Source organism: Musca autumnalis, unplaced genomic scaffold, assembly GCF_047663935.1.
Source record: "Musca autumnalis isolate F117 unplaced genomic scaffold, ASM4766393v1 scaffold_4, whole genome shotgun sequence".
Lineage (NCBI taxonomy): Eukaryota > Metazoa > Arthropoda > Insecta > Diptera > Muscidae > Musca > Musca autumnalis.
In genome coordinates, this window is record NW_027411977.1 from 227,466,807 (window position 1) to 227,493,777 (window position 26,971).

The following is a 26,971-nucleotide window of genomic DNA, read 5'->3' on the forward strand; positions in this document are numbered from 1 at the left end:
GGAAATATTCTTTAAAAAATCCAAGTTTTGTGGCCTAAAGTTCCGTGGAAAATATTCCTTAAAAAATCCACGTTTTGTGGCCTAAAGTTCTGTGTAAAATATTCTTTAAAAAATCCACGTTTTGTGGCCTAAAGTTCTGTGTAAAATATTCTTTAAAAAATCCACGTTTTGTGGCCTAAAGTTCTGTGTAAAATATTCTTTAAAAAATCCACGTTTTGTGGCCTAAAGTTCTGTGGAAAATATTCTTTAAAAAATCCACGTTTTGTGGCCTAAAGTTCTGTGGAAATTTTTCTTTAAAAAATCCACGTTTTGTGGCCTAAAGTTCTGTGTAAAATATTCTTTAAAAAATCCACGTTTTGTGGCCTAAAGTTCTGTGTAAAATATTCTTTAAAAAATCCACGTTTTGTGGCCTAAAGTTCTGTGTAAAATATTCTTTAAAAAATCCACGTTTTGTGGCCTAAAGTTCTGTGTAAAATATTCTTTAAAAAATCCACGTTTTGTGGCCTAAAGTTCTGTGGAAATTTTTCTTTAAAAAATCCACGTTTTGTGGCCTAAAGTTCTGTGTAAAATATTCTTTAAAAAATCCACGTTTTGTGGCCTAAAGTTCTGTGTAAAATATTCTTTAAAAAATCCACGTTTTGTGGCCTAAGTTCGGTGGAAATATTCTTTAAAAAATCCAAGTTTTGTGGCCTAAAGTTCCGTGGAAAATATTCCTTAAAAAATCCACGTTTTGTGGCCTAAAGTTCTGTGTAAAATATTCTTTAAAAAATCCACGTTTTGTGGCCTAAAGTTCTGTGTAAAATATTCTTTAAAAAATCCACGTTTTGTGGCCTAAAGTTCTGTGTAAAATATTCTTTAAAAAATCCACGTTTTGTGGCCTAAAGTTCTGTGGAAATTTTTCTTTAAAAAATCCACGTTTTGTGGCCTAAAGTTCTGTGTAAAATATTCTTTAAAAAATCCACGTTTTGTGGCCTAAGTTCGGTGGAAATATTCTTTAAAAAATCCAAGTTTTGTGGCCTAAAGTTCCGTGGAAAATATTCCTTAAAAAATCCACGTTTTGTGGCCTAAAGTTCTGTGTAAAATATTCTTTAAAAAATCCACGTTTTGTGGCCTAAAGTTCTGTGTAAAATATTCTTTAAAAAATCCACGTTTTGTGGCCTAAAGTTCTGTGGAAAATATTCTTTAAAAAATCCACGTTTTGTGGCCTAAAGTTCTGTGGAAATTTTTCTTTAAAAAATCCACGTTTTGTGGCCTAAAGTTCTGTGTAAAATATTCTTTAAAAACGTTTTGTGGCCTAAAGTTCTGTGTAAAATATTCTTTAAAAAATCCACGTTTTGTGGCCTAAAGTTCTGTGTAAAATATTCTTTAAAAAATCCACGTTTTGTGGCCTAAAGTTCTGTGTAAAATATTCTTTAAAAAATCCACGTTTTGTGGCCTAAAGTTCTGTGTAAAATATTCTTTAAAAAATCCACGTTTTGCGGCCTGAAATTATTTGGAAAATATTCTTTAAAAAATCCACGTTTTGCGGCCTGAAATTATTTGGAAAATATTCTTTAAAAAATCCACGTTTTGCGGCCTGAAATTATTTGGAAAATATTCTTTAAAAAATCCACGTTTTGCGGCCTGAAATTATTTGGAAAATATTCTTTAAAAAATCCACGTTTTGCGGCCTGAAATTATTTGGATAATATTCTTTAAAAAATCCACGTTTTGCGGCCTGAAATTATTTGGAAAATATTCTTTAAAAAATCCACGTTTTGCGGCCTGAAATTATTTGGAAAATATTCTTTAAAAAATCCACGTTTTGCGGCCTGAAATTATTTGGAAAATATTCTTTAAAAAATCCACGTTTTGCGGCCTGAAATTATTTGGAAAATATTCTTTAAAAAATCCACGTTTTGCGGCCTGAAATTATTTGGAAAATATTCTTTAAAAAATCCACGTTTTGCGGCCTGAAATTATTTGGAAAATATTCTTTAAAAAATCCACGTTTTGCGGCCTGAAATTATTTGGAAAATATTCTTTAAAAAATCCACGTTTTGCGGCCTGAAATTATTTGGAAAATATTCTTTAAAAAATCCACGTTTTGCGGCCTGAAATTATTTGGAAAATATTCTTTAAAAAATCCACGTTTTGCGGCCTGAAATTATTTGGAAAATATTCTTTAAAAAATCCACGTTTTGCGGCCTGAAATTATTTGGAAAATATTCTTTAAAAAATCCACGTTTTGCGGCCTGAAATTATTTGGAAAATATTCTTTAAAAAATCCACGTTTTGCGGCCTGAAATTATTTGGAAAATATTCTTTAAAAAATCCACGTTTTGCGGCCTGAAATTATTTGGAAAATATTCTTTAAAAAATCCACGTTTTGCGGCCTGAAATTATTTGGAAAATATTCTTTAAAAAATCCACGTTTTGCGGCCTGAAATTATTTGGAAAATATTCTTTAAAAAATCCACGTTTTGCGGCCTGAAATTATTTGGAAAATATTCTTTAAAAAATCCACGTTTTGCGGCCTGAAATTATTTGGAAAATATTCTTTAAAAAATCCACGTTTTGCGGCCTGAAATTATTTGGAAAATATTCTTTAAAAAATCCACGTTTTGCGGCCTGAAATTATTTGGAAAATATTCTTTAAAAAATCCACGTTTTGCGGCCTGAAATTATTTGGAAAATATTCTTTAAAAAATCCACGTTTTGCGGCCTGAAATTATTTGGAAAATATTCTTTAAAAAATCCACGTTTTGCGGCCTGAAATTATTTGGAAAATATTCTTTAAAAAATCCACGTTTTGCGGCCTGAAATTATTTGGAAAATATTCTTTAAAAAATCCACGTTTTGCGGCCTGAAATTATTTGGAAAATATTCTTTAAAAAATCCACGTTTTGCGGCCTGAAATTATTTGGAAAATATTCTTTAAAAAATCCACGTTTTGCGGCCTGAAATTATTTGGAAAATATTCTTTAAAAAATCCACGTTTTGCGGCCTGAAATTATTTGGAAAATATTCTTTAAAAAATCCACGTTTTGCGGCCTGAAATTATTTGGAAAATATTCTTTAAAAAATCCACGTTTTGCGGCCTGAAATTATTTGGAAAATATTCTTTAAAAAATCCACGTTTTGCGGCCTGAAATTATTTGGAAAATATTCTTTAAAAAATCCACGTTTTGCGGCCTGAAATTATTTGGAAAATATTCTTTAAAAAATCCACGTTTTGCGGCCTGAAATTATTTGGAAAATATTCTTTAAAAAATCCACGTTTTGCGGCCTGAAATTATTTGGAAAATATTCTTTAAAAAATCCACGTTTTGCGGCCTGAAATTATTTGGAAAATATTCTTTAAAAAATCCACGTTTTGCGGCCTGAAATTATTTGGAAAATATTCTTAAAAAAATATTTCTTTGAAAAATCCACGTTTTGCGGCCTGAAGTTATTTGGAAAATATTCTTAAAAAAATATTTCTTTAAAAAATCCACGTTTTGTGGCCTAAAGTTCTGTGGAAAATATTCTTTAAAAAAATGCACGCTTTGTGTTTTGATGTCCCCTTGGAAAATTTTTTTTAAGAAATCCATTTTTTGTGGTGTGTTGTCTCCTTGAAAAATTCTTTAAATTCTTATTCCTACCCCCAATATTGTTATTTTTCTGATTTGATGTTTAGAATTGAAGCTCCAATGAACTACAAAAATCCACAAAATTCTCAAGAATCTTAACAAAACAATATTTGATACTTTGAATGGCAATTGCGCTAAAATGACAACTATACACAATAATAAAAACAAAAACAACAAGCAAATATGACCAACCCAACATGAGATAAATAAACAAAAAGACAGAAACTTGGAAATAAATAAAAATAAAAGCAGCAAAAGAAAACTGTACTCAACTCAAAATTATTATTAAATTTAAAATGAATTTGAAAATTATTTAAAACAAATATCCTTGACAGATTAAATTATCAACATCTTGTGTTTTTGTGTGTGTCAACATTTTAGGTCAAGGTTAGAAAGGAAATTGGAGTGCAAGAAAATGTGCAAAAAATCTATTTCCACTTTAGAAAAAAAATGAATTACCAGTATCAAATTTAAATTCATTCGAAAAAACAGAAGTGCTGCACAGATTTGCACAGATTTGCCAATGAAAATTTAAACCGGAATTTAAACAATGCTCTCAATGCTGATGTTGTTGCATCACAACAGCAGCAACAACAACAAAGACAATAAAAATCATAGTTATTTGAGACCTCTTCTTGATCTATGATGCAACATTGTACAATGGCTGGCAGGCTGGTTGACAGCCTGGTATTATGATGGGCCTTTTGTCAATAACACAACAACCCAACAAGCGAACCTGTTTCCTTTTTTTGTTCTCAATGGAAAGAGTAAAGGCAAAAATGGCGTCTTCTTACGAATTGTTGACACAAAAGGTAACGCCCTCTTCTTCTTCTTCACCCAAACAAAAGGAAACAGGATATTTGAAATGAAACACAACCCCTAAAATCACGCAATACATTTGTGTTTCAATTCCTCCATGGTTCACAGATAGTAGCAACAACAACAATTCATTTTATTCAATGAGAAAGAAATGTGATTCGTCGTTTCGTTAGGCAGTGAATGAAAGCCGACCATTTACACGAGTGTTGGTGTGAAGGTGTGCAATGTCATAGGCCTTTGTTTAACGGTGTTTAACGGTTATATGGGTGTGTGTGAGGAACTCTCTTGCTCTCTCTTTCATTTCCTATGGCCATTGGTGTGTGGGTACATTTATGAAAGCAGACGATATGACAAAACAGTTCAATTAGAACTTCGCAGGCGTAAGGTTCTTTTAAAGAATATTTTTCTTCGGTGACTCGAGACCATATAAAACTTGTAATAAGGTGTCAAATTACCAAAAGTGGAGTTATTTTAAAGAAAAGAAACAAAAAATACTATAAAAAATTGTGATAATTGACCAAAAAATCAAAGAAAATCATTTTTTAAATAAAAACAAAGAAATTCATATAAAGATCTTAAATAATTTTTTAAAAATTAAAAACAAAAAAAAAAATAAAATATTGTGAACAAATGCAGTTTATGAAATAACAAAGAAGTGAAAACAAAAATCAAAATAAACCATTAATGTTTGTAAAAAATAATATGGATAATACCTTATCGTCATCCTTGAACGGTGGTGATTTAGATTCAACAAGTTCCGGCGGGGCATCCTTTGAAAATTCACCAATTAATCAGGATAATATGCATTCACCAATATCATACGGGGCATTATTTCTGCCGAATTCGGGTAAGTAAAAAAAAAACAAAAACAAAACATATTTTATTTCTAAAAAATATTTGTTTAATATTTTTTTAATATTTATTTAAAAAAATATATTTTTAAATATTTATTTTTTAAAAATGTTTTTCAACGAATTTCATCCATCTTCAGGCCACAATACATGGATTTTTTAAAGAATATTTTCCACCGGAACTTCAGGCCACAAAACGTGGATTTTTTAAAGAATATTTTCCACCGGAACTTCTGGCCACAAAACGTGGATTTTTTAAAAGAATATTTTCCACGGAACTTAGGCCACATAACGTGGATTTTTAAAAAATATTTTCCACGGAACTTTAGGCCACAAAACGTGGATTTTTTTAAAAATATTTTCCACGGAACTTTAGGCCACAAAACGTGGATTCTTTTAAAGAATATTTTTCACAGAACTTTAGGCCACAAAACGTGGATTTTTTTAAAAATATTTTCCACGGAACTTTAGGCCACAAAACGTGGATTCTTTTAAAGAATATTTTTCACAGAACTTTAGGCCACAAAACGTGGATTTTTTAAAGAACATTTTTCACCCAACTTCAGGCCACAAAACGAGATTTTTTTTAAAGAATATTTTTCACAGATTTTCACAACACAAAACGTGGATTTTTTAAAGAATATTTTTCACAGATTTTCACAACACAAAACGTGGATTTTTTAAAGAATATTTTTCACAGATTTTCACAACACAAAACGTGGATTTTTTAAAGAATATTTTTCACAGAACTTCAGGCCACAAAACGTGGATTTTTTAAAGAATATTTTTCACCGGAACTTCAGGCCACAAAACGTGGATTTTTTAAAGAATACTTTTCACAAAACTTCAGGCCACAAAACGTGGATTTTTTAAAGAATATTTTTCACCCAACTTCAAGCCACAAAACGTGGATTTTTTAAAGAATATTTTTCACACAACTTCAGGCCACAAAACGTGGATTTTTTAAAGAATATTTTTCACAGATTTTCACAACACCAAACGTGGATTTTTCAAAGAATATTTTTCACACAACTTCAGGCCACAAAACGTGGATTTTTTAAAGAATATTTTTCACAGATTTTCACAACACAAAACGTGGATTTTTTAAAGAATATTTTCACAGAACTTCGGGCTACAAAACGTGGATTTTTTAAAGAATATTTATCACAGAACTTCAGGCCACAAAACGTGGATTTTTTAAAGAATATTTTCACAGAACTTCAGGCCACAAAACGTGGATTTTTTAAAGAATATTTTCCACCGGAACTTCAGGCCACAAAACGTGGATTTTTTAAAGAATATTTTCCACCAAACTTCAGGCCACAAAACGTGGATTTTTTAAAGAATATTTTCCACCAAACTTCAGGCCACAAAACGTGGATTTTTTAAAGAATATTTTCCACCGGAACTTCAGGCCGCAAAATGTGGATTTTTTAGAGAATATTTTCCACCGGAACTTCAGGCCACAAAACGTGGATTTTTTTAAAGAATATTTTTCACAGATTTTCACAACAAAAACGTGGATTTTTTAAAGAATATTTTTCACAGATTTTCACAACACAAAACGTGGATTTTTTAAAGAATATTTTTCACAGATTTTCACAACACAAAACGTGGATTTTTTAAAGAATATTTTTCACAGATTTTCACAACACAAAACGTGGATTTTTTAAAGAATTTTTTTCAAAGTTTTTCACAACACAAAACGTGGATTTTTTAAAGAATATTTTTCACAGAACTTCAGGCCACAAAACGTGGATTTTTTAAAGAATATTTTTCACCGAACATTAGGCCACAAAACGTGGATTTTTTAAAGAATATTTTTCACGCAACCTCAGGTCACAAAACGTGGATTTTTTAAAGAATATTTTCCACCGGAACTTTAGGCCACAAAACGAGAATTTTTAAAGAATATTTTTCACAGAACTTCAGGCCACAAAACGTGGATTTTTCAAAGAATATTTTCCAGCGGAACTTCACGCCACCAAACGTGGATTTTTAAAGAATATTTTCCACCGGAACTTCAGGCCACAAAACGTGGATTTTTTAAAGAATATTTTCCACCGGAACTTCAGGCCACAAAATGTGGATTTTTTAAAGAATATTTTCCACCGGAACTTGAGGCCACAAAACGGGGATCTTTTAAAGAATATTTTCCACCGAACTTCAGGCCACAAAACGTGGATTTTTTAAAGAATATTTTCCACCGAACTTCAGGCCACAAAACGTGGATTTTTTAAAGAATATTTTCCACCGAACTTCAGGCCACAAAACGTGGATTTTTTAAAGAATATTTTCCACCGAACTTCAGGCCACAAAACGTGGTTTTTTTAAAGAATATTTTCCACCGAACTTCAGGCCACAAAACGTGGTTTTTTTAAAGAATATTTTCCACCGAACTTCAGGCCACAAAACGTGGATTTTTTAAAGAATATTTTCCACCGAACTTCAGGCCACAAGACGTGGATTTTTCAAAGAATATTTTCCACCGGAACTTCAGGCCACAAAACGTGGATTTTTTAAAGAATATTTTCCAGCAAACTTCAGGCCACAAAACGTGGATTTTTTAAAGAATATTTTCCACCAAACTTCAGGCCACAAAACGTGGATTTTTTAAAGAATATTTTCCACCAAACTTCAGGCCACAAAACGTGGATTTTTTAAAGAATATTTTCCACCGAACTTCAGGCCACAAAACGTGGATTTTTTAAAGAATATTTTCCACCGAACTTCAGGCCACAAAACGTGGTTTTTTTAAAGAATATTTTCCACCGAACTTCAGGCCACAAAACGTGGATTTTTTAAAGAATATTTCCCACCGAACTTCAGGCCACAAAACGTGGATTTTTTAAAGAATATTTTCCACCGAACTTCAGGCCACAAAACGTGGATTTTTTAAAGAATATTTTCCACCGAACTTCAGGCCACAAAACGTGGATTTTTAAAGAATATTTTCCACCGAACTTCAGGCCACAAAACGTGGATTTTTTAAAGAATATTTCCCACCGAACTTCAGGCCACAAAACGTGGATTTTTTAAAGAATATTTTCCACCGAACTTCAGGCCACAAAACGTGGATTTTTTAAAGAATATTTTCCACCGAACTTCAGGCCACAAAACGTGGATTTTTAAAGAATATTTTCCACCGAACTTCAGGCCACAAAACGTGGATTTTTTAAAGAATATTTTCCACCGAACTTCAGGCCACAAAACGTGGATTTTTTAAAGAATATTTTCCACCGAACTTCAGGCCACAAAACGTGGATTTTTAAAGAATATTTTCCACCGAACTTCAGGCCACAAAACGTGGATTTTTTAAAGAATATTTCCCACCGAACTTCAGGCCACAAAACGTGGATTTTTTAAAGAATATTTTCCACCGAACTTCAGGCCACAAAACGTGGATTTTTTAAAGAATATTTTCCACCGAACTTCAGGCCACAAAACGTGGATTTTTAAAGAATATTTTCCACCGAACTTCAGGCCACAAAACGTGGATTTTTTAAAGAATATTTTCCACCGAACTTCAGGCCACAAAACGTGGATTTTTTAAAGAATATTTTCCACCGAACTTCAGGCCACAAAACGTGGATTTTTAAAGAATATTTTCCACCGAACTTCAGGCCACAAAACGTGGATTTTTTAAAGAATATTTCCCACCGAACTTCAGGCCACAAAACGTGGATTTTTTAAAGAATATTTTCCACCGAACTTCAGGCCACAAAACGTGGATTTTTTAAAGAATATTTTCCACCGAACTTCAGGCCACAAAACGTGGATTTTTAAAGAATATTTTCCACCGAACTTCAGGCCACAAAACGTGGATTTTTTAAAGAATATTTTCCACCGAACTTCAGGCCACAAAACGTGGATTTTTTAAAGAATATTTTCCACCGAACTTCAGGCCACAAAACGTGGATTTTTTAAAGAATATTTTCCACCGAACTTCAGGCCACAAAACGTGGATTTTTTAAAGAATATTTTCCACCGAACTTCAGGCCACAAAACGTGGATTTTTTAAAGAATATTTTCCACCGCACTTCAGGCCACAAAACGTGGATTTTTTAAAGAATATTTTCCACCGAACTTCAGGCCACAAAACGTGGATTTTTTAAAGAATATTTTCCACCGAACTTCAGGCCACAAAACGTGGATTTTTTAAAGAATATTTTCCACCGAACTTCAGGCCACAAAACGTGGATTTTTTAAAGAATATTTTCCACCGAACTTCAGGCCACAAAACGTGGATTTTTTAAAGAATATTTTCCACCGAACTTCAGGCCACAAAACGTGGATTTTTTAAAGAATATTTTCCACCGAACTTCAGGCCACAAAACGTGGATTTTTTAAAGAATATTTTCCACCGAACTTCAGGCCACAAAACGTGGATTTTTTAAAGAATATTTTCCACCGAACTTCAGGCCACAAAACGTGGATTTTTTAAAGAATATTTTCCACCGAACTTCAGGCCACAAAACGTGGATTTTTTAAAGAATATTTTCCACCGAACTTCAGGCCACAAAACGTGGATTTTTTAAAGAATATTTTCCACCGAACTTCAGGCCACAAAACGTGGATTTTTTAAAGAATATTTTCCACCGAACTTCAGGCCACAAAACGTGGATTTTTTAAAGAATATTTTCCACCGAACTTCAGGCCACAAAACGTGGATTTTTTAAAGAATATTTTCCACCGAACTTCAGGCCACAAAACGTGGATTTTTTAAAGAATATTTTCCACCGAACTTCAGGCCACAAAACGTGGATTTTTTAAAGAATATTTTCCACCAAACTTCAGGCCACAAAACGTGGATTTTTTAAAGAATATTTTCCACCGAACTTCAGGCCACAAAACGTGGATTTTTTAAAGAATATTTTCCACCGAACTTCAGGCCACAAAACGTGGATTTTTTAAAGAATATTTTCCACCGAACTTCAGGCCACAAAACGTGGATTTTTTAAAGAATATTTTTCAAAGATTTTCACAACACAAAACGTGGATTTTTTAAAGAATATTTTTCACCCAACTTCAGGCCACAAAACGTGGATTTTTTAAAGAATATTTTTCACCCAACTTCAGGCCACAAAACGTGGATTTTTTAAAGAATATTTTTCACCCAACTTCAGGCCACAAAACGTGGATTTTTTAAAGAATATTTTTCACCCAACTTCAGGCCACAAAACGTGGATTTTTTAAAGAATATTTTCCACCGAACTTCAGGCCACAAAACGTGGATTTTTTAAAGAATATTTTTCACAGAACTTCAGGCCACAAAACGTGGATTTTTTAAAGAATATTTTTCACTGAACTTCAGACCACAAAATGAGGATTTTTTAAAGAATATTTTTCACTGAACTTCAGGCCACAAAATGTGGATTTTTTAAAGAATATTTTCCACCGAACTTCAGGCCACAAAACGTGGATTTTTTAAAGAATATTTTCCACCGAACTTCAGGCCACAAAATGTGGATTTTTTAAAGAATATTTTCCACCGAACTTCAGGCCACAAAACGTGGATTTTTTAAAGAATATTTTCCACCGAACTTCAGGCCACAAAACGTGGATTTTTTAAAGAATATTTTCCACCGAACTTCAGGCCACAAAACGTGGATTTTTTAAAGAATATTTTCCACCGAACTTCAGGCCACAAAACGTGGATTTTTTAAAGAATATTTTCCACCGAACTTCAGGCCACAAAACGTGGATTTTTTAAAGAATATTTTCCACCGAACTTCAGGCCACAAAACGTGGATTTTTTAAAGAATATTTTCCACCGAACTTCAGGCCACAAAACGTGGATTTTTTAAAGAATATTTTCCACCGGAACTTCAGGCCACAAAACGTGGATTTTTTAAAGAATATTTTCCACCGGAACTTCAGGCCACAAAACGTGGATTTTTTAAAGAATATTTTCCACCGGAACTTCAGGCCACAAAACGTGGATTTTTTAAAGAATATTTTCCACCGGAACTTCAGGCCACAAAACGTGGATTTTTTAAAGAATATTTTCCACCGGAACTTCAGGCCACAAAACGTGGATTTTTTAAAGAATATTTTCCACCGGAACTTCAGGCCACAAAACGTGGATTTTTTAAAGAATATTTTCCACCGGAACTTCAGGCCACAAAACGTGGATTTTTTAAAGAATATTTTCCACCGGAACTTCAGGCCACAAAACGTGGATTTTTTAAAGAATATTTTCCACCGGATCTTCAGGCCACGAAACGGGGATTATTTAAAGATTTTTTCAAGTTGACCTGAGACCTTAAGACGTGGATTTTTTGAAGAATTTTTCAAGTTGACCTTTTTGGAATTTTTAAATAAAAAATATTTTTTATAAAACCATGTTTTGTGGAATTTTGAAAAAATATATTTTTTATAGATCCACGTTTTGTGGAATTTTGAAAAAATATTTTTTTATAAATCCACGTTTTGTGAAATTTTGAAAAAATATATTTTTTATAGATCCACGTTTTGTGGAATTTTGAAAAAATATTTTTTTATAAATCCACGTTTTGTGGAATTTTGAAAGAATATTTTTTTATAAATCCACGTTTTGTGGAATTTTGAAAAAATATATTTTTTATAGATCCACGTTTTGTGGAATTTTGAAAAAATATATTTTTTATAGATCCACGTTTTGTGGAATTTTGAAAGAATATTTTTTTATAAATCCACGTTTTGTGGAATTTTGAAAAAATGTTTTTTATAAATCCACGTTTTGTGGAATTTTGAAAAAATATTTTTTAAAAATCCACGTTTTGTGGAAAAAAAAATTATTTTTATAAATCTACGATTTGTGTCATTTTGAATTTTTTAGAACACGTTTTGAGAAATTTTGAAAAAATATTTTTTTTATAAATCATGGAATTTCGAAACAATATTTTTTTTACAGATCCACGTTTTGTGAAATTTTGAAAAACTTTTTTGTTACAAATTTCCTTTTTGTGGAATTTTGACAAAATATTTTTTATAAACCCGCGTTTTTAAGGTAACTTTTCCTCTTAAGAAAAACCCTTTAGAAACTCCCTCCAAAATCTGCTCCTTAATTTGTTTAAAAAAAAAATCCAAAAATTTCCACATTCTTTGTCATCAAATTCCTATCGTGTGACCAAAATCAAAAATGTTTCAAAAGCGTCACAGTGACGCTATCCAACTCAGCACATTTCTAAGGAGTACTATTACCAAATGCAGTACATTCATGTACTGAAACATAGCCGAAGAAGAAGGCGAAGTAAAAGGAGAACAAACAGAACAGCCACAAATGACAACAAACTAGTCTGGGGGCTCTTCATTGCTGGCAGATATGAGCCAAGCATTGGACACTCGTCGTGTAATCCAAGACCGACCTAATAGAAAATAATAAAAAAATATTTTTTCCATTTTGTTACAGGTTACCGTGGCAATATATCCTGTAAAACGGTCTTACATTTGGATAAATTTTCCCCCTATGCCTCGGATAAGGAATTGGATCGTCGATTTCATGATATAACCAGTGATTACGACAAGTCACCTCCACCCACAGCTACCACATCTCCGGTTTATCCATCATCGGCGGCGGGAATAAATAATATGATTTTTGAAAATGCATTGGGCGCCACCTCAGGCGTACAGCAGCAGCCACCATCCTCAGCCTCGCTGCAAAGTGATCTCAATGGTAATACAAAACCCCTGACAATGGGTGTCAATCAAATGAATCTCAACACAGCAGCGTCCAATAATGTGCAGCAACACCAACAATCCGATCCATTGGGTAGCTTAAATCGTGGCCTAAATGGTTCGGGTGGTGGCCTGTTATCGAATATTACCGGTTCACATAACAGTGTGGGTAACATACAAATGGATCGGAAATTTTTACAATTTACCACGGATCAGGTAAGAGATGGACCCTCGATTCCATAGAGTTCTCACAACTTTAGAATTAATTTTTAAAATTAATTTAAATTTTTAAAATATTAATTTTCCTCCTTCTCTCCCCTCCAGATCCAATGCATGTGTGAAGCTCTGCAACAAAAAGGTGACATTGAAAAGCTCACCACCTTCCTGTGCAATTTACCCGCCTCGGAACTGTTCAAGAACAACGAAAGTGTGCTAAGGGCTCGTGCCATTGTCGCCTATCATCGGGGTCAATTTCATGAACTGTATAATCTGCTGGAATCCCACTGCTTCTCCATTAAATATCATGCTGATTTACAAAATCTTTGGTTTAAAGGTCACTATAAGGAGGCGGAGAAAGTGCGTGGTCGTCCTCTGGGTGCTGTGGATAAATATCGTTTACGTAAAAAATATCCCCTACCCAAAACGATATGGGATGGGGAAGAGACGGTGTACTGTTTTAAAGAGAAATCGCGTAATGCCCTCAAAGATTGCTATCTGACCAATCGTTATCCCACGCCAGATGAGAAGAAAACATTGGCGCAAAAAACTGGTCTCACACTGACCCAAGTGTCGAATTGGTTTAAAAATCGCCGACAAAGGGATCGGACGCCACAGCAAAGATCGTAAGTAGATTTTTTTATTTTTAAAAAAATTAAAAAAAATTTAAATTTTTTACGGAATTTTGAAAAATATTTTTAAATTTTTAAGGAACTTTGAAAAATATATTTTTTTTTTTAATTCCACAAAATGTGGATTTTTTAAAAATTAATTTTTTCAAAATTCCACAAAACGTGGGTTTTTTTAAAAATTAATTTTTCAAAATTCCACAAGACGTGGATTTTTTAAAAATTAATTTTTCAAAATTTCACAAATCGTGGGTTTTTTAAAAATTTATTTTTGAAAATTCCACAAAACGTGGATTTTTTAACAATTACTATTTCAAAATTCCTCAAACCGTGAATTTTTTAAAAATTAATTTTTCAAAATTTCACAAAACGTGGATTTTTTAAAAATCAATTTTTCAAAATTTCACAATACGTGGATTTTTTAAAAATTAATTTTTCAAAATTCCACAATACGTGGATTTTTTAAAAATTAATTTTTCTAAATTCCACAAAACGTGGTTTTTTTAAAAATTAATTTTTCAAAATTCCACAATACGTGGATTTTTTAAAAATTAATTTTTCAAAATTCCACAAAACGTGGATTTTCTAAAAATTAATTTTTCAAAATTTCACAACACGTGTATTTTTTAAAAATGTATCTTTCAAACAGCCACAACGCTTGGATTTTTTAAAAATTTATTTTTCAAAATTCCACAACACGTGGATTTATTAAAAATTTATTTTTCAAAATTCCACAACACGTGGATTTTTTAATTTTTTTTTCAAAATTCCACAACACGTGGATTTATTAAAAATTTATTTTTCAAAATTTCACAAAACGTAGATTTTTTAAAAATTAATTTTTCAAAATTTTACAACACGTGGATTTTTTAAAAATTAATTTTTCAAAATTTTACAACACGTGGATTTTTTAAAAATTAATTTTTCAAAATTCCACAATACGTGGATTTTTTAAAAATTAATTTTTCAAAATTCCACAATACGTGGATTTTTTTAAAAATTAATTTTTCAAAATTCCTCAAAACGTGGATTTTTTTAAAAATGAATTTTTCAAAATTCCACAATACGTGGATTTTTTAAAAATTAATTTTTCAAAATTCCACAACACGTGGATTTTTTAAAAATTAATTTTTCAAAATTCCACAGCACTTGGATTTTTCAAAAATTAATTTTCCAAAATGCCACAACTCGTGGATTTTTTAAAAATTAATTTTTCAAAATTCCACAATACTTGGATTTTTTAAAAATTAATTTTTCAAAATTCCACTATCCGTGTATTTTTTAAAAATTAATTTTTCAAAATTCCACAATACGTGGATTTTTTTAAAAATTAATTTTTCAAAATTCCACAAAACGTGGATTTTTTTAAAAATGAATTTTTCAAAATTCCACAATACGTGGATTTTTTAAAAATTAATTTTTCAAAATTCCACAATACGTGGATTTTTTAAAAATTAATTTTTCAAAATTCCACAATACGTGGATTTTTTAAAAATTAATTTTTCTAAATTCCACAAAACGTGGTTTTTTTAAAAATTAATTTTTCAAAATTCCACAAAACGTGGATTTTCTAAAAATTAATTTTTCAAAATTCCACAAAACGTGGATTTTTTAAAAATTAATTTTTCAAAATTCCACAATACGTGGATTTTTTAAAAATTAATTTTTCAAAATTCCACAATACGTGGATTTTTTAAAAATTAATTTTTCAAAATTCCACAGTACGTGGATTTTTTAAAAAATTAATTTTTCAAAACCACAACACGTGGATTTTTAAAAATTAATTTTTCAAAATTCCACAACACGTGGATTTTTTAAAAATTAATTTTTCAAAATTCCACAACACGTGGATTTTCTAAAAATTAATTTTTCAAAATTCCACAATACGTGGATTTTTTAAAAATTAATTTTTCAAAATTGCACAACACATGGATTTTTTAAAAATTAATTTTTTAAAATTCCACAACACGTGGATTTTTTAAAAATTAATTTTTCAAAATTCCACAACAAGTGGATTTTTTAAAAATTAATTTTTCAAAATTCCACAACACGTGGATTTTTAAAAAAAAAAAAATTCAAAATTCCACAAAACGTGGATTTTTTTAAAAATTAATTTTTTAAAATTCCACAACACGTGGATTTTTTAAAAAAAATTTCAAAATTCCACAACACGTGGATTTTTTAAAAAAAAATTTCAAAATTCCACAACACGTGGATTTTTAAAAAAAAAAAATTCAAAATTCCACAAAGCGTGGATTTTTTTAAAAATTAATTTTTCAAAATTCCAAAAAGTTTTTGTGAAATTTTGAAATATTATTTTTTAAAAAATCCAATATTTAAGAAATTTTGGAAAATTATTTTTTAAAAAATCCACGTTTTGAGAAATTTTGAAAAATTATTTTTTAAAAAATCCAATATTTGAGAAATTTTGAAAAATTATTTTTTAAAAAATCCACGTTTGAGAAATTTTGAAAAATTATTTTTTAAAAAATCCACTTTTTGTGAAATTTTGAAAAATTATTTTTTAAAAAATCCATGTTTTGTGAAATTTTGAAAAATTATTTTTTAGAAAATCCAAGTTTTGTGGAATTTTGAAAATTAATTTCAAAAAAATCCACGTTTTGTGGAACTTTGAAAAATATTTTTCTAAAAAATCCACGCCTTTTTTAAAAAACTCCGCGTTTTGTGGAATCTTGAAAAATTAAAAAAAAAAATAAAAAATATATTAAAAAAAAAACCGTTTCATATAGTTTTAAAAAGAATATTTTTATGGCGCCCAACGTGGGCAATATTTTTCATCTAAAATGTTCATAGAACATTTTTGTACAGTCATAGCTGGTGGCTATTTTGCTTTCGGCAAAACCCACTGATTCTTTTTTCTTTGTTTTTGTTGTTTCAAAATTATTATGATTTTCTTAATAATTAATAAACTAAAATTGCATATTATTTCAAGATAAACACACTTTCTTTCCCTATTCCAACATAAACTCATTACCGACTCAAATTACATAATAAAAATACACATTTTCCAAAAAAATTCTCCCCACGAAGTCTGCCATAGTTCCAAAGAATAGGGAATTTGAAGAACCAAAAAAAAACGAAACACATAAATTTCACACTTAAACATAACACTTCAAATAATAGAAAGAAAAAAAAATCAATCTGGACATCAACATTTATGGGCAAAAACAAAAAAATTCCCCTCCAATGCAGCAGCAGCATCCATAGATTCATTCATTAATTCCTTATTTGCTTCCATGTGGATGGCTGGAGTTGTAAATGGCAATTGAGTTCTTTTGAGTTCAAATTGCCTTAAAAATTCATAAAAAACTGACCATTAAAAAGTCACGTACTTGCACACCACGCAACTACACAGCTTGCAAGAGAAGGACGTATCATCAGCATGTCCAAGGCGGTTGGCTGCCAGCCTGCCACACACATAAAAATCAAAATTTTCAAATTTCTGTGAAAATCAAAGGCAGGCAGGCGCACAAGCCAATCGAGTTTAATGCCTACACTTGAATGGGTTTTATGTCTTATATTTGTTGTTGTAGGTTCCTTATAGAGAACAATTACAGCAATAATAACTATGGAACACATAAAATTAGACCAAAGGACGCCTTTTTTAATGTCAATTCTCAGTTTTTTGTAGTTTTGGTATGGTCAACACATTGTCCTAGTTCTGTGGCAGAACATGTGGGCGTCTCAACAGGAGGGCGTTAAGTGTGCCAATGTCGTTTCAATGATGACAAGTGGCTTTGACTTTTTACAATGTTTATAAAATTTAACACATGTTTTGCGCTTTCTTTTACATACTACATTTAATTTTAATACTTGACAAAAAATTAAAACGAAAAATTTATAATTAATTGTTGTTTTTCTCTTCTTTTTTTTTCTTACAGTGACATCATGTCTGTTCTGCCTGTCAATCATCAATTGGATCCCAATGGTTTTCCACGCATGTTCAATGCACCCAGCTATTATCCTGAAACTATTTTTAATGGTCAATAACATTAGAAGTTATGTTTTTAGAAGTCGAAAAATAAGCCGCCTATTAGGTTTTGTGATATTCACTAGTTTCTCTTTCTTTGCTAAGAAAAGGGAAAATTGTTAATGGTTGACTTGGAATTTAATTTTCTTTTCATTGCCGAAAAGAATCTAATTTCAAATTAATTTATTACTCACTTAGTTCAGGAAAACTATTCTCAAGTGCAAAATTTTAATGAAATTTCAAAAGGTATGAGTTATCTTGATAAAGAAGAATAGTTCAGCAATTACACAAACTCCCATCCCTCGCTCTCTGTATTATGTCAAAATATTGGAAGAATTTGGGGGGGTTTTCTGCCCCATAGATAGCATATGGTAAAATGAGTTCTCTAGTGATTTTGGGTGAAAAAATATGATTTAAAACTCTTAGTTTCGAAACAATCTTTAAAGAATTTGACCGTTGCCTCTAAGCAGGTCATGTAAGTAGCACAACAACAACTCTATTTTTGCCAAAAATTCGTCAATATATCAAAATGTTATGTCACCTTATGATTTCATCATGCCTCTAAACTTGACTTTTCCCTTTTAGGAAATGATACTAGGGACAGAGCATGAAGCAAATTTTGGTTAAAAAGTTCAGTCGCAATACCCACAGGATCTCTTTCAAAACTATAGCCCACAAAGCTGGGGCGCAGCACGGTTTTTCTCAATTGTGGACATAATTTATTGCTAGATTCTAAAACGGAATCTAATTTAAAAATTTTAAAAACGAAGGAGGGAGATGCAATGTCCCATTGTCGTAGCGAAATGCGTATTATAAATTCATTATTTTCGGAGGGTTGGCGTTTTTTATTTGGGATGACGACTTCTATTTTGTTTTTCAATAGTCGTTGTTTTATTAAAACAACTTTAATTTATTACTGGGAAAAACTGGCGATGTTTACCAAGGGGTAAGGCAGGGAAGACTATAGTTTCAGATCTCAAGTGAAGTTGCTCGAGTTTAGGTAGTGCCAAAGAAATTCTCGATCAGAGTGTTTCTTTGCACACGTATCTATACTATAGTCTTCCCTGCCTTACCCCTTGGTAAACATCGCCAATTTTTCCCACTAATAAATTAAAGTTGTTTTAATAAAACAACGACTATGGGATTAAGCCTGACGATTTTGAAAAACAAAATTCATTATTTTCGAAAAAGTTATTCATTAAAGTTATTAGCATCTACGTGTACCAACCTCAGAATTTGGAGGAAACAGAATAATTGGTACAATAGAGTTTTGATATTGCTTTATAAATTTAGACTGAACAGTGTGTCTATCGCAAATGCAAAGAATAGCGTTCAAGTCCAAAGACTCTATATTTTTTGAAAATAATACGAAGTATAGACTCCATTACCATGGTGTTGTGTTCGTTTGTAAGAACGAATCCTACAAATAATCTCCACGCACTAAACAAGCCTATTATTTGCTGCCCTAATGCTTGTGTAGCGACATTATTATCGTCCGAATCTGTTACTTTTAGTTTGTCAAACTGTAAGGCGCACTGACGTTGCTCTGTAGTCATTTACTGAAATTGTATGCGTAATACAAACACAATAAAATAAAAATTTTACAGCTGGTCGATTTATGCCACCTTATGATTTCATCATGCCTCTAAACTTGACTTTTTCCCTTTCAGGAAATGATACTACGGACAGAGCATGAAGCAAATTTTGCTTAAAAAATTCAGCCGCACTGCCCACAGGATCTCTTTCAAAACTATAGACCATATAGCTGGGGCGCAGCACGGTTTTTCTCAGTTGTGGACATCATTTATATTGCTAGATTTTAAAACGGAATCTAATTTAAAAATTTTAAAAACAAAGGGGAGAGATGCAATGTCCCTTTGTCGTCCGAATCTGTTACTTTTAGTTTGTCAAACTGTGAGGCGCACTAACGTTGCTCTGTAGTCATTATTTGAAATTGTATGCGTAATACATACACAATAACAAACAATTTGACAGTTGGTCTATTTATGCCACCTTATGATTTCATCATGGCTCTAAACTTGACTTTTCCCTTTCAGGAAATGATACTACGGACAGAGCATGAAGCAAATTTTTGTTAAAAAGTTCAACCGCACTGCCCACAGGATCTCTTTCAAAACTATAGCCCATATAGCAGGGGTGCAGCACGGTTTTTCTCAATTGTGGACATAATTTATTTTGCAAGATTTTAAAACGGAATCTAATTTAAAAATTTTTAAAACAAAGGGGGGTGATGCTTTATCGCTTTGTCGTCCCAACATGCTTTTTATAAGTACATTATTTTTGATAAAGTTATTCATTAAAGTCTTTAGCATGTACCAACCTCAGAATTTGGAGGAAACGGAATAATTGGTACAATAGAGTTTCGATATTGCTTTATAAATTTTAAATCGAACAGCGTGTCTATCGCAAATGCAAAGAATAACGTTCAAGTCGAAAGCCTCTACATTTTTTTTTTTTTTTTGGAAATAATCCAAAGTATAGGCTCCATTACCATGGTGTTGTGTTCCTTTGTAAGAACGAATGTTACAAGTTTATTTACTTAGCGTATGGATTTTTTTATAAAAAAAATTACAGAGTTAGTTTTGATTTTATGTATCTACAGATTCAATGTGTTTAGCCAGGATATTACGTCTGTTGAAAGGGACTGTATTTCCTGGAAAAGGTAGCATCGGACAATTGTAAATTATGTGGTCGATCGACTGGGTTTGGGCTCCACACACGCAGCTAGGGTCGTCGGCGAGACCCTATCTATGTAGGTTTTCCATTGTTCGGCCTGTGGAAGAGCGGAGTCTATTTAAATTACACCAAGGTTTGCGTGGTAGATCGAATTCAGTTGTTCTGTTTTGTGGGTTGAAAAGAGGACTGCTGCGACCCATAGAGTTCCACTGCGATAGCGCCAAGCAGTATGTGTATTAAAATCTTCGCTGTGTAGCTGTTAGGCTAGTATTAACGGCGGTTTTCTGGATTTCAGCCTGGATTCATATGTTATTGTTAAATCTCGATTGAGGGGGATGCTGGTATTTTCGGTGATTTTATTATACTCCTGGAGAAGAGCGTGTTTTTTTCTTAAGTTTGGGGGTTGAATGTTCGATAGCATTGGGAGCCATTCTATCGGTGTTGATTTTAGTGTCCCTGCTATCAATCTCATGGTGGAGTTTAGTTGGGCGTCAATTCGTTTTACGTGGTGACTGTTGAGCCACCCAGTTGCTCCGTATTCGGCTGTTGAGTATACCAGAGACAAGACAGATGTTCGAAGACAGTTGGCCGAGACACCCCAATTCGTTCCTGCGAGTTTCTGGATGATATTGTTTTTAGATTTGATTTTTTGGGCTGTTTTATTAAGGTGTTGCTTAAACGAAAGGGTTATTCCCAGGTATTTTGAATTGAAGTTGTGGGAGTGAACAGACCCATTGAGGCGAACTGTTAGTTTTTTTTTTCCTGCATCAATATGCGTGAGGGGAAGCAACATACTTCGGTTTTCGATAGACTGGGCTTTAGTCTCCACCTTCGGCAATAGGATGAGATTATTGATAGATCATCCTCTTGTAATGCGAACGCCATATATTCCGCGTAGATGAACTTGCGGGAAACATTCACAGGAAGGTCGTGGGTGTACAGATTGAAGAGTGTGGGAGCTAGAACTGAGCCATGTGGCAAGCCGTTGTTGAGTTTTCTCGTTCTCCTATGATTGTTGTTTAGATAAACAGTGAAGGGGCGGTCGCTGAGGAGAGCTGATATAATGTTACAAATACTACTGCACGGTATGATCTTATTTAGATTCAGCAGGAGTCCTTTTTTCCGTACTGTGTCATAGGCAGCCGACAGATCGACGAATGAGATCGCTTTATTTGCATTTGGTCGAATGAAATGAAATTCGTGAGTGCTAGCACTTGATCGGTGCAGTTCCTACCTTTTCTAAATCCAGCTTGTTCTGTGGGATAAACTTCTCTATTCTTCATCAATACGATAATAGCCTTTCAAATAACTTTAGGTACACTGAGAGGAGGGCAACCGGACGGTAGCTCGAAGCTTCAGCCTGGTTTTTGCCTGGTTTGATAAGGGCAATGACTTTTGTCTTCTTAAAGAAACCCGGGATACGGCCTGAGTGAAGGATATCGGTGTAGAATCTGGCAAGCCATTTCCAAATACGGGGACCACTATGTTTTATGAACTCTGAGTAGATACAATCCACCCCTGCGGCTGTTACATTTTTCATCTTTGACAGTGCTTGTTCAATTTCCGATATGGAGAAAGGTTGGGAGAAGGAGTCATTTGGGGTGGTGTGACAACTTAAGGCCTTTAATTCCGAGTTAATATTTCGCGTGTACGGTTTGTCAGCCTCGGCCTTGGATAAATTAACTATATGGGCAGCAATGATATTTGGATCCATCTTAGGACTTGTGGATGAAGGGGGGTTTGCAGCCCCAAGCTGGCGAAGAAGTTGCCACGCTTTACGACTGGAGTGTTTGAAGCTCATGTTGTGCATGGTTTTTTCCCACTCAGATTTTCTCCCATCGTCCAGACTTTTTATGAGTTCTTCTGCTACCTCTGGGCTTTGTTTTGTTCGGAATTCTTCGAGAAGTCTTTCAGTGTCCTCATTCCAGCATGGGGTATAGTCGTTACGGAAGCCTCTTGGGATGCACTTTTTGGCTGTGGCAATAACAAGTCAAGAGAACCTTTCGAAGTTGTTGGATTTAGGGGGTATAAATCTAATGTCCCCCTCGAGTTTAGCGGTGAAATAAAAGAATACAGAAGGCCGAGCAAATTTCGAACAAAGTTGCCCTTTTCTTTTTTATTCTTTTATCAGAAGCAAGCAGGCGAGGCAGCTTATGTACCCACGCCTTAATTCTTGTGTAACGGCATTATTATCTTCCGAATCTGTTACTTTTAGTTGGTCAAACTGTAAGGCGCACTGATGTTGATCTGCAGTTATTTACCGAAATTATGTCCGTAACAAAACAACAAACAACCTGGTTATCAAAATCTACTACCAAAGGTTTTGGTTGACTGCCAAAAATACAACGGAGGACTGGGTAGGACATAATTCTAATTCTATAACACTTATCATGTATTTGTAAAAACTTTTTTAAAAAGGATTCTGTGTTGTAAAACCCTGTCTTCACTCTCGTTGTGTATGTTGGAAAGAACAGTGGCAAATTACATTAGAAACGCTACTTTTCTCCAGGAAATATGCCACTTGAATGAAGCTTGTCAACCTTCTCTTGAAGACAGGTGTTTTTTTTTAGGGCAAATATATTGTCTTGTAGAGTTTCGTTTGTTTCAAAAGAGAATGAAGAGACTATTTTTCACCTCCAACGACTGAAACTTTTTAATGAAGTGACTTTATTTGCTCTCTTAAAAGTTGTTCTTTTGTATGTGACCTATTATTATCATCTTCTGTTGGCTTATTTTCTAAACTACAGTCTATATCTCAGATACAGAGAGTGAGAATTTTACTGAACAATCTATGTAAACACGGCCATGGTGTAATAAAAAGGTGTTTCATACAAAATACATACATGTCAAAAAACAGTATGCGTTGTGTTCCCTTACATTGGTAATAAAACACATTATTATTGCACCATAAACATAAGCATATTTCATCCCACATTCAATTGTAATGGAAATTAATTGACGATTTCATCTGTCAATTCCTTTGTGTATACGTCAAATGAAAACTCATCTGAAATCGATTGGATTTCATGTGACGTTTGAGCAATGGAATTGACTGTTGAAATAGAGTGGATTTCGTAAATGTCAACATAGTATAACAAAGATAAAACATAATTTAACCTAACGGAAAAACCAACAAAACAAACCAAAAACAACTTGTAAATACTTATCATATATGAATAATTAAAGTCATATAATGACAATTTAAAATTAATTTAACTAAGTTTTTAAATTTAATCTTTACTGTAAATGCTTTTTAGAAAATAGGTACTTTATATTTTGTAAGACCAAAACAAAAATAGCAATATTATTTAGTTAAGTTTTCTCTTAGATATAAAATAAAAAACAAATAATGCAATATAACAAATAAATGTAAGAATATTGTTTCGTTTTAAGTAAAATAAGAAAAATAAATAAAAATAATTAGAAATAGAGTATAAAATGGTTGTCTTATTTTTAAGCAATCAGAGCTTTGTATACCCCACGAATGGATTTTCCCTTGTTTACCTTTTAATGATCACTTATTTGTGATTAAAGAATTACTTAAAAACAAAAAAAGAAAGTAAAAAAATGAAGAGACTACCCACAGCTAAGTGCCCTCAACCTACGTCTATACAAAAGAACATTAATAGGGGTGGTGGACGTAAATGTACCTAACCTACAGATCCCTAATTTTAAAAATAACTAGCATTTTCGTATGTGGTTCTTGGTTTACATTTACGAAATCCACTGTCAAATGAAATCCAATGGATTTCAGTGGTGCGATTCTCTCACTAATTTTTACAGTTACCGACAAAAATCTGTGACAGAACCAATCAACACTGGATAAAAGCTCCAAAGTAAAGGAATGCAACGACATAGTCCTTCATGGATTTGAATCTCATTTTTGGAGTCATTCCTTTCGATAGTAATCGTGCCCACCAGCTATTTTTCTTGGTCAACATAGGACTTGTTTTTTGAACTTTTGGGTCATTATGAAAGGAAAGTTTGACACTAACATTACAGCCCAGTTCAGTCAGCTGGGTATTGCTGTTATCTTTTCTTGTTCTACCATGACTTAAGGTATTGTTTTGTCAACAAACCTTTGTTAAAAATTTCAAAATTTCACTAACCCTGCGTTTACAAATGACAGGACAGTTGACTTCATGTATTGATTGTCAAAATCCCACAACTTGCCTGTGTGACGTAGGCGTCCGGACAACTGCAACAACAGTTGTAAAATTATTAATGAAAATCATCGAATTCCTTTTGTTTTCCGTTCACATATTTTGTTTTTGTTCATGTTCTTTTGTTTTCAACCACATTTCAATTATTATCTCACACATGTTTACAAAAAATGTCAAAATTTTGTTAACCCAGCTGTCTTTGAAAGAATGATGGACAGCTGGTAGCTAAACGACAAATGTATGTATGTGTTAGTAAATCAGAGTTGTATTTGAAGACAAACTGTCTAGTGTAAACGCCTAGTTAAGCTATAATGGGCCCACAAAAAACATATCATTACAATCAGAATCGCCAGGACCTCATTTTGTGAAAATTTCAAAAAATCTCGAATAGACTTTAAACTGCATTTCTGCACTTCAGACTACAAAACGTGGAATGTTTAAAGATTTTTTCAGACACAAACCGTGGGCTTTAAAGGTATTTTTTTAAAGGATTTTTTTTTAAGGAGACCTCTGACGCAAAACTTTTGCAGTAGACCTTTAACCAAAAAACTTGGATTTTGTAAAGATTTTTTAATAAGAACTCAGACCACAAAACCTGAATTTTTAAAGAATCTTTTTCAAGAAGAAATAAAGTCCGGGGTACATAAGCTGCCGCGCCTCGTTGCCTTGCATTCCTGCTTCATTTCTGACAAACCATCAAATAAAAGAATAAAGAAGCCCGAGCCAATTTCGAACTATTTTGCCCCTTTTTTCTTTATTCTTTTATTTCTGTTATGTCAGAAATGAATCAAGAAAGCAAGGCAACCAGGCGAGGCAGCTTATGTACCCAGGCCTTAAAGGCCAGAACAGAATCTATTCTCGCTTGCTTTGCTTGCTTTCCCAAATGTCAAATTACAAAGAAATGCCAGAGCCTCTTTCCAAATCCGCATGCGTTCCCCTTTGGGAGGCTCTGGCATTCTTTTATAATTTGACATTTAGGAAGCATGCGGCGATTGATTCTGTTCTGGCCTTAAGACCACCAAACTTGGATTTTTTTTAAAGAATTTGTTTAAAGAGATCCCGAACAACAAAACGTGAGTTTTATAAGAACATTTTTTAAAATAACACAAAACTTTTTTCTCAAAATTCCAAAATCTTAAATTTTTTAAAAAATATATTTTTTTAAATACATAATATCGTGAATTTAAAAATATATTTTTAAATTACAAAAAGTCGTGGATTTAAAAAACATGATTTCACTAATATCCAAAAAGGTTAATTTTTTATTTTTTAATTCCACAAAACTTGGATTTTTTAAAATATTTTTAACATAACTTTTTTAATTCCACAAAACGTGAATTTTTTTTTAAATAATTTATTAATTCCACATATCGTGTATTTTATAATACTTTTTTTTTCAAAATTCCCTAAATTAAGGATATTTTAAATATTTTTTTTCAAAATTCCACAAGACGTGAATTTTTTAAAAATTATTTTTTCAAAATTGAGTTTTTTTAAAAACTATTTTCAAAGAAATGTGCAGAAAATATTTAAAACGATAGGAATCCAATTATTCCTCTATTTTGATTACTAAAAATGCAACAATTTAATAATTGTAAAATTTTGAATATGTAATGTCAAAATTTTCTTTATGTTGTTGGGAAAATTAGAAGAAAAACACTTCTTTTATAAAGGGATTTGACTTTTCATATTCGAACAGCTGGTGTGATACTACTACTTTGAATGATACTGTAAATGAAATATTTTTCTATGCCACCTTAAAGACAACTTTTCAGCCTACAAAATTATTTTTTGAATTGTTGAAAATCTCCACTCGTTTCGAAGTTATCAACGTTATATTTTTTACTTCAGGTTGCATCATACATATTTTACATATGGCCTGTTCCCGTACTTTATAAAGTGGTAAAAATTGTAAAAGTCGTAAACGATTTTCATATAAATTTTGTGTACGGGAACGCAAAATGTGTAAAAGTGGTAAAAATTGTAAAAACTTTTTAGTTCTGGAACAGAGCTATAGTTGCCTTGTTTTATGAATTTGTAATTGTTTTATTTAATTAACATTGTATTTTGTTTAACTTATGCACATTAATGGCCATTATTACATGTGTTCTTTTAACATCTGATGGATTTGAAAATACTAACTTGGAGACATTAAAAATATAATTTTCACATTGAAAGTTAATGACAAGAACCTCCTCCCTGAAATTCCAGCGTCACTTTTAACTTTAAGTTAACCGGAACGCTATAAATCTGTTCGGTAAATCCAAACTATAACAAAAGAAGACTTATAATAATGGGGGTTTTCTATATTAATAATTTAAACTGAAATTTAAGT

The 26,971-nt window shown here is 32.2% G+C and overlaps 1 protein-coding gene across 1 annotated transcript; it reads left to right on the forward strand.

Moving 5' to 3' along the window:
- Positions 1 to 5,079: 5,079 nt before the first annotated feature.
- On the forward strand, positions 5,080 to 18,200 carry Six4 (homeobox protein six4). Its single transcript, XM_073982621.1, has 4 exons — positions 5,080 to 5,277; positions 12,675 to 13,156; positions 13,265 to 13,782; positions 17,688 to 18,200. The coding sequence occupies exons 1-4, from the start codon at positions 5,115 to 5,117 to the stop codon at positions 17,794 to 17,796; spliced, it is 1,272 nt and encodes a 423-aa protein (XP_073838722.1). The 5' UTR covers positions 5,080 to 5,114; the 3' UTR covers positions 17,797 to 18,200.
- The last annotated feature ends 8,771 nt before the right edge of the window (positions 18,201 to 26,971 follow it).